General features: G+C 48.2%; 1 protein-coding gene across 1 annotated transcript in view; it reads right to left on the reverse strand.

Annotated features, from left to right (window-relative positions):
- The window catches only part of SKP2 (S-phase kinase associated protein 2), a gene marked incomplete at both ends in the record, with an annotated part of 30,994 nt that extends 22,653 nt beyond the window's left edge, over positions 1-8,341 (reverse strand). Inside the window, 2 exons of the mRNA XM_079703255.1 lie at positions 7,518-7,789; positions 8,298-8,341. Coding sequence (XP_079559381.1) covers positions 7,518-7,789; positions 8,298-8,341 — 316 coding nt within the window. The remainder of the gene's footprint in view (positions 1-7,517; positions 7,790-8,297) is intronic.
- Between the last annotated feature and the right edge of the window lie 538 nt (positions 8,342-8,879).

Consider the following 8,879-nt stretch of genomic DNA (forward strand, 5'->3'; position numbering starts at 1 on the left):
AAATCTGCAGGGCACTCCAGGGAAGCATATGGCACCTGCCCCAGAGTGGTCCCAGCCAAGGGCACAGGTGCTGGGGCATTAATCCACCAACTGCTGTCAGTCATTGGTTGGTGGCTTCTGGGAGAGGGCAGGAATGTTGACTGCCTAGCACCTCTGCCCAGAGAAAGCCCTCAAACAGTGTCATCTACATGGAAGAGAAAGCCTTCAGCATAAAAGGGAATGGCGGGGGTTTCCCTGGTGGTGCAGTGGTTGAGAGTCTGCCTGCCAATGCAGGGGACACGGGTTCGAGCCCTGGTCTGGGAGGATCCTGCATGCCGCGGAGCAACTAGGCCCGTGAGCCACAACTACTGAGCCTGCGCGTCTGGAGCCTGTGCTCCGCAACAAGAGAAGCTGCAATAGTGAGAGGCCCGCGCACCGCGATGAAGAGTGGCCCCCGCTTGCCACAACTGGAGAAAGCCCTCGCACAGAAACGAAGACCCAACACAGCCATAAATAATAAATAAATAAATATATATATGTTAAAAAAAAAAAAAAAGGGAATGGTGACCTTCAAGGAGCTATGGATGGGACACCAAATTGTCTACCAAAGATGGTGAGGAAAGGAAATAGGGAAGCTTGCTGTGAAGTGTAGGGCAGAAGAAATAAATAAATTAATGAACTTGATGCTTCCCATTTTATGAGAAAGACATAAGAAATCAAGAACAATTAGAATATGAGATCAGTAATTCAAATGCTAGAAGGAAAATGTGGCAAGCGATGAATGCAGATGTTTTCCGAGGATGGCAAAGCCAGGCAATGAAGCCACACAAGCAAGCTAAGTCTAGAATTAGGAGGGCTTTGCACTGCAATGTCCCTCTTCACCTGCCCAACTCCTAGCCATCCTTCAGACCTCAGCTTAAGTGTCACTCTCTCAGAGGAGCATTCCCAGGTCACCACCACAGCCGCCGTACCCAGATTTGCACATCTAGCACCCAGCACAATACCTAACACATAACAGGCATTCACTACATCATTGCTCAATGCATTATACCTTTGACTCCGCCTTCACGCAAACTGTGAATGTGCTAATTCTGTGCCTGTGTGACTGGTTAACCTTCCTCCACCGATTAACTGCTACACCTGGTGCCTAGGACAAACCTGGCGATGAACATTAGAAAGTACTCAACTGATATGACATAAAGGAATGACTGACACCCAAGAGAAGAATGCTGGCTTTATTTTATAGACAGGCAAGACTGTCGGCCTCCTAGGACCAGTTTCCTCATTTGTAAAACGACAAGGCTGGCCTAGGGCTCCACTTCAATATACATTCCTGGGTGACTAACTCATGCACGGGTGTGTAAGCACAGTCCCTGCCTGGTGGCCTCCGTGGGAGACAAACTAATAAACAAAAACATAACCTGACATTTAAAACTGCCATTTACTGAGAGCCCTAAAAAGTCTCAGACATTAATGCACACGGATTCTAATGTGTCCGTGTCCTAAGTCGTAGTATCCCGTTTTATAGATGAGGAAACTTCTCTTAGCGGGGTTATTGATTAACCTCACCAAGGTGCTATCAACGATTAGGTCGCAGGGCCAAGAGGCCAACGTGGGTCTCTTCTGTGTGTTTCCAAACCCCACATCCTGAGGCGAAGGCACGGAGCCACAGAGGAGGATGTCTGAAGGCTGGCCAGGTGGCACGGAGCACAGTACCTGCAAAGGAATGGCACGGCCCTGTAGGTGTTTGGGGGGATGAGGCTAAAGACAGAAAGCCGGGGACACAGGTAGTGTCCTCTGTCAGCACATGAGCAGTCTTGGAGGTGGGGGGGAGGGGCTTCACGAGAAGATGTAACTGTGACTAAAGGGACAGGTCACACAACCAGCAAATGGCAGACTGGGAATCCAAACCCAGGTCTGACTCCAAATCCTGCCCTCTTTCTACCCTAGGATTCTCTCTCCTATTCTGAGTACGTAATTTTCTACAAGTTGTTTTAAAAGGTGAGAATTCAATCTGACTTGCTATGGAAAAAGGAATCCATCAGGGCTTGGGAGGGAGGGGAGATGGGAGAGGGAGCAAGACAAAGATGCCGAGAGCGCTCAGCGAGTCAGCGAGCAGATGGAAGGCGCAACGGCCGAGAAAATGCACAGCCTCTGCGAGCAGCCAAGCCCCCAGGGCTCCATGGAGCCAATCACAGGACCACACGGTCACTGATTCTAGGGCCCCTGGTAGGGGTGAAGGCCAGGGGGCGGGGCAGGGGGCGTTTCACAGCCTGAAACTGGGTGCTGTTCCAGCAGAAGAGGCAGATTCTGTCTTCATGTAGCTGCCCCAGGGGCTGGTATCCAGGCTTGGGATATGCTTAATCTAATTTTACTTGCCATATTTAATTCTCAAAACATCAACCACCTGTTTCCTGGATTCCTGACTACACTGCTGCCTGGTCTGTCTGCCCAGAGAGGATGAGAAAGTCCAGAGCAGGTCTTTCTTCCACTCACTTCTTCTAAACCCTCCAAGGCTGCACACCAGACCTGCACAGTAAGGAAAAGAATTAACCCCATGGACTCCAGTCTTCAACGACATAGAAGCAGTTCAACATACTTCGGGGCCACGAAAGGTGAAAACTGGCCAGATTCACAAACTTGCTAGTCACCACCCTCAGCCACCAGTATCACCACTTATTCCTCTGGTGTAAAGCCAGCTGTCCACTTCTGTAACCTCATCACCTCCCATGCCTCTTGAAGTCCTCTGGAAACAGTTCTGGTTGAAGAGTTTTTGATGCATTAGGACTTTGCAGTATAGGTAACATCTTACTTGACATGTTTATTTCTTGGAACATCCCCTATACTCAGATGCAAATTCAAACTCCAAAGTCATCTCAGTCTTTGATCCTTAAGGCCACCCGTCTCTTTAAGCACAGATAAACAATTATACGTGACGCAAAAGCAGGTACAGGTATTCACGTCTACTGTTTTCTGGGGTTTTTGTTTGTTTGTTTGTTTGTTTTTTAAGGGTGGAGGCTCACCTCATGTTCATGCTTTTGCTAGCTTGTTTTAAGTATTAACAACCCATGCTTCCTTTCTGGGAAACCACAAACAGATTCTGCCATCCGGGATGAGGTTTCCTTCCTCTTCCTATAAATCATTAAGAAAAACACTAGACTATGCTAGCTCTTGGTATTCTGGGTTTTTTATTTTTATTTTTTGGCTGGCTAGACAAAACTGAAAAAAGCAAAACAGGAAAAAGCTAAAACAGGGGTCCTCGATGACCCCTCTCAACCCCATATTTCTATGCTCAACGCTGGGATGTGGGAAGAGTAACTAAGAAACCATGGAAATGGGGATTTGGAGGACTAGGCACAGGGTACAAGCTCTAGGAGAGCAGGATCTTTGGTCCGTTATGTTCACTGCTGGATGCCCAACCTCTAGAATGATGCTCCATCAGCACTTGCTGAATGAATGAAAGGAAGCTAGAGGGCAAAGAAAGGTGCTCGGGAGGGTCCTGTAAAGGCTCTTTCAGAGCTGAGTTTTGGGAGCTAAGGGCTGAGATTCATTGGTGAGTCATGAAATCAATTTATTTGATGAGCATTGTTTTGAAAGAATGGAATGGAAGAGAATAGGAAATATCTTAGTAAGGAGAAATCTAGTTTTGTGAAATTTTGGTTCTAGATACACACCCCGCATTGCAATGTAAAATATATTTCTTATTGGTTATTAAAAAACAAAAAAGAAAGAAAGAAAGGGAGAGAAAGGAGGAACAACGTTTGCCTGGGGATATTGAAAAGCAGATTCCCAGGCTCAAGGCAGGACTTCTGGGATCAGAATCTCTGGAATTTTGCACTTTGAACATGTTCCCTTGGGGATACCAGCAGGCTCTAAACTTTGGAGTCTCCAGTCTGAAAGCCACTGTGGGGCTTGGAATCTGAAGCAGTTTAACAGCCACGGGAGAGCTGATCAACAAATCAGTTCAAGAGCGTTTCCATGGCTGTGCCCTGTTTGGGAGGTCGGGGGTGGGGAGGTGGGGGGTGCAGAAGACAGGGGACCAGGACAGGCATTTAACAACCATGAATAAAATGCAGTTGTTCTCTTTCTGTCCATGACTGACCTCATCACTGGGCCATTTCCTCCTCCCGACTCCTTCTACACTCACCCCAGAGGTCAATCAGACCTGTCCTGGTATATGGGTTGGCCACAACGTTTTCGTCCTCCAAACTAAACAGATGAAGAGGATTTAGTCACCAGATGTGAGCCTGGCTTGGGGCCGGCAGAAACGAGAGACTGCCGAGGGAAGAACCAAGAACAACTCACACAGCCCAGGGCCACTGTCATCAGATAGCGAGGGAAAGCAGGCGTGGCCTGATCCAGCCGAATCCTGCAGCGCTCTTAGCCACCTGTCACCGACAACTGCAGACAACACTCGCTTGCATGATGATCCAGCACCACTGGAGGCCCAGTGGGAACCCTCTACACCAGCTGTCCCTCCCCCTCCACACCAATTAACCAATCTCTCCTGTGCGTAATTCCACGCACAGACACAGCATAGAACTGGTTTCCCTCCCTGCCTCTCTCTTAGGTCACAACAAACATAAAACTCATGATTGTTTTTCTCTCACTTCAGATAAATATATATTTTTGAAGTCAGTTTTAACAGTCTAGACTCAGTGACTGGACCATTTCCAGATCCTTCTCTCTTTTCTCAGAGCCTCCGCTTTGCTGAGCAGAGGGAGGAAGCGTGTCTACGTCCAGTTGGGATCATCATGGAAGCTTTGGGTCATTCTGGCACAAGGGGCTCCCTCCCTGTGGCCTCCTAGAGCATCTGCTGCCTGAACCACTCAGCAGCTGCTAGTGCATGAGCTGCCATCTTTTGCTGTGAGCTTCTCTTACTATGTATTCTCTTTTCTCCTCAATTTGACTTGCAATTTCCTAGAAGACGGCAGCCATCCCTTGGTCTTCTGTCTTGTTTCCATAATGCCTTGCTTTAAAAATGTCATTTGTATTTCCACCTGTGTGTGTGAATGTGGAAGGACACACAGCCATCACTCCATGTCAGAAGCTATCAGCACTGGACAAAGTCATCAAAAGTTGCTCATCTTAGCAGGAAGTGTCTTTCACCACATTTGGTTAGTCAAGCACCAAATTGCTCGTGCTGCATTCCAGACACTAAAAATAGCAGTGACATTCAATTTTGAAGCAAAAAGATCTACGTGAACAGGGTCAGGCGAACAGGACTTAAGGACGAAAGACAAGTGAAGTAGCCTCTCAACTGGGTGTCATTTTGTCCACCAAATTAACTGGATTTACTTGTTGAGTGTTATGTGCAGGCAGCATGCTAAGGGCTTTATGTATACTCTTTCATTTCATCTTCACAGTAACCCATGAAGCGGGTATTCCTATTCCATTTCACAAAGAAACTAAGGAACAGAGAGTTCAAAAAACTTCCCAAGCTCGGTAAACAGCACAGTTGGTATTCGAAGCCAGATGTGCCTGATTTCACCACGATCCTTCACTGCCTTTCTAATTAATCCAACTCAAATATAGATCCTCATAACTTGAAGGTTCTCTTTCCCTAAAGAAAAGGTCAAAAGCCAAAAAAACAGATTTTTTTTTTTTTTTTTTGCGGTACGCGGGCCTCTCACTGTTGTGGCCTCTCCCGTTGCGGAGCACAGGCTCCGGACGCGCAGGCTCAGCGGCCATGGCTCACGGGCCCAGCCGCTCTGTGGCATGTGAGATCTTCCCAGACCGGGGCACGAACCCGTGTCCCCTGCATCGTTAGGCGGACTCTCAACCACTGTGCCACCAGGGAAGCCCAGATTTTTTGTTTTTAAAGCAAGCGAGCAACCAACCAACCCATCAACCGTCCTCAAAGAAAGCCAGATGGGGGAATTCAGGAATATACTTATTTACCTTGGATCTGCAAGACTTCATCTTTATTTCCTGACCCTGTCTTTTCTTCTCCATCATGACCCACCCAATGTCAGTTTAGACCATGATCACCTCTTCTACAGACAATTTCAAAGTCTCCTAAGTCTGTCCACTCTAATGTCAGGATCTATCCAGAAGCTGACCGCTGCTTATACTACTCCCACACCTCTCGACAAGTCTCTAAGCTTTTACCCTCAACTCCCCAAAGTTTAGTCTCAACACATCAATGTGTCCTTTTAAAAGGTCACATCACAACTCTGCTCAATAGCACCTCTAGCCCATCTCCCACTACTCTCCCCTTTGCTCATCCACTCTGGGAATATGGCTTCCTTATTGTTCCTTGAACAAACATAACATTCCTCTGCCCCAGGGTCTTTGCACTAGCTGCTCCCTCTGCTTGGGGCTCTCTTCTCCAAGATACTTGCATGGCACATTCCTTCATCTCCTTTAAGCCTTTGTTTAAAGTTCACTGTCCAAGTGAGGCTTTCCCTTAATATCCTGCAAACCAGCTTCCCACCTCAGGACCTCCAATCCCTCTTGGCTTGTTCTATTTTTGTTTTTAGCCATAGCACTTATTCTCATATACTACACACCAGATTTATGTTTACTGCATCCTCTCTCTAGAACAGAAGCTCCATGAGGGTAGAAATGCTTTGTGTTGCTCACTGCTGTATCCCCAGCACCTAGAACAATGCCTAGCACACAGAATGTGCTCAGCAAATATTTGCTGAATTAATGTTTTACATGGCTTGCCAACAAGAAAAACTGATAACCCCGGGTCAATGCACTATGTTTACCCTATGGCTTTGAGTATTCCCGGGGCTCTGATCCACTCTGGGAGGCATTTATTCACCTGCTTGAGAAGCCTGGGAACTGGGAGCTATTAAGAGCGGAATGATGGGGTGAGTTCTACATTTTAATCAGTTCACTCTAGCTCTGGGGGATGGATCTGGGGAGGATAAGGCTGGAATTATGAGTCCATTCCAGTAATCAGGCAAGAGATGATGACAGCCTGAGAAATATTTAGGAGACAAGAGGGAGAGATTCAATGATTGGTTGGATGTTGGGGGATGGTGGGAATCTGACTAACCTTCAGGTTTTGGGGTTGGGGAACTGAACAGATAACACGGTTAGTAATGAAGACAGAGCATCCAGAAGAATCCCACTTGGGAATGGACCTGGGAAGATAAGTCTCCTCCCCTTAGTTCAACATTCACGTTAGCAGACCCTTGACAAATAACTAAAGTGATTACGGCAAAAAGCTCAACCAGGGCTACAGAGTAGCAGAATATAAACAAAAAGAATCCTAGAGGATCATCGCTTTGTTCCCAGTTGTCAGTGGCAATGAGCTGGCCTTTGACCAGGCAGAGTCCCTCCTAAAGAAAAAGTATGGAGTGTCTTTTCATGGGTTAAAAGTCGGTCGTGCCCCTTAAGAGATACACACACCAACATTTCTGTAAACTTCAGAGACAATGAGTTGTCCCATTTCTTTGGAAAGTAACTTCAGAATTCAGCAATTTTAAAAGGGCCCCATCCTAAAGGCCCCTGAACAAAGGTTTACCAACAAAATAGTTTAATCCACCACCTACTGGACTGATAGTTTTACCCTCATACCTTACCTGGAAAGTTCTCTCGATTTAGCTTAGGTCTGCGGACAATCACAAAGTCCTTGTCATTCCCTTTGCTCTTTAGCCGTTTTCGTGGGGGGCTCTGCGGGTGGCCCAGGTTTGAAAGCAGTTCCTGGGGGATGTTCTCACTGTCCACCTCCTCCTTCTCCAGGGCGGAGACCCCCATGCCTGAAAGCAGTTCAGAAGTCTTGCTAGAATCCCATCCCCACGTGAAGCTGGTGGTAACGTTGCTACTCTGGTCGGGAATCTCCTGGAGGTGTTTCCTGCAGAAACGCACAATAGCCCCACGTTCCTTTCAAAAACACACCCGTAAATAATTCCAAGGTAGGCCTAAAGGAAGCTGCAAGTTATGCACTGCAGAAAACTTTCACAGCAGCTAACTGAATTGCATTTCTACGCGCCGGCGGCGAGTTCCCAAGAATAAAAGAGAAAATAACCAAACAAATCGAACACATCGAAAAGTCTTTTCGATTTACGATCATGCAGAAGGCCTCAAGAATTTCTTAAAGTGGAAGGAACAGACAAGGAAAGAGGGAGGGTAATCATACAGTGATTGAAAACAGCAGCCGGAAAGCCCAATAAGGGAAGCCAAATAAAATCGCACGCTGATCACCGCGCTAAAGCATCCACCCATCCACGTTTTCCCAGAGAAGAGGCTAAGCAACCATTCACATTACAGCATTACTAACAATATTAGCAAGTAGCAAAATTCGCGGCCTAAAAGAATTAAGACGGTCCATTCATGTCTGCCCCTTTTTGCAATCGGTTTACCTGTGCATGGCGTCCGCAGGTTCGGGAGTTTTAAATGCGTGCATTAATTGCAGAGGTGCCCGCCTCCTGGATTCCCGCGTTGGCGCGCGGCGGCGCACTGCGTGCGGCTCCTGCCCCCAGCAGCTAGACCCGCGAACTCTATCAACGTTCTATCCCCGCCGCGCGGGCAGAATACTGCTGCCCGCTCTCCTCCGCGGCCGCCGTCTGCGGCCCCGCTGCCTGCTGGGAATTGTAGTTTCTGCCCTGCCTGGTAGTGCGGGGCCTCGCCACTACTTCGTTTCCTTATAGCTTTGCCCGCCTTCAGGATACCCACAACCCCCCGCGGCTACGGGACCGGACGGCCCACAGCGTAGGCGGGGAAGCGGAAGCGGGCGGTGCTTCGGCTGACTGGAAAATGTCAGCTGCTTGATTGGGGACGGGTTTTCCTTTCCCCGGAACCCGCAGGCCTTCAGGTGACCGCCACCGCCGTCGCCAGGGAGCGTGGGTCCCAGACCCTGGACGGCTGTGGCGGACGCGGGGTTTCCCGGTCCTTCTGGACGCTGTCCGGGGAGATCGGGCGGTGAGCTTGAGGGGGAGAGCTTG

The sequence above is a fragment of the Hyperoodon ampullatus genome, assembly GCF_949752795.1.
Source record: "Hyperoodon ampullatus genome assembly, chromosome: 4".
NCBI lineage: Eukaryota > Metazoa > Chordata > Mammalia > Artiodactyla > Ziphiidae > Hyperoodon > Hyperoodon ampullatus.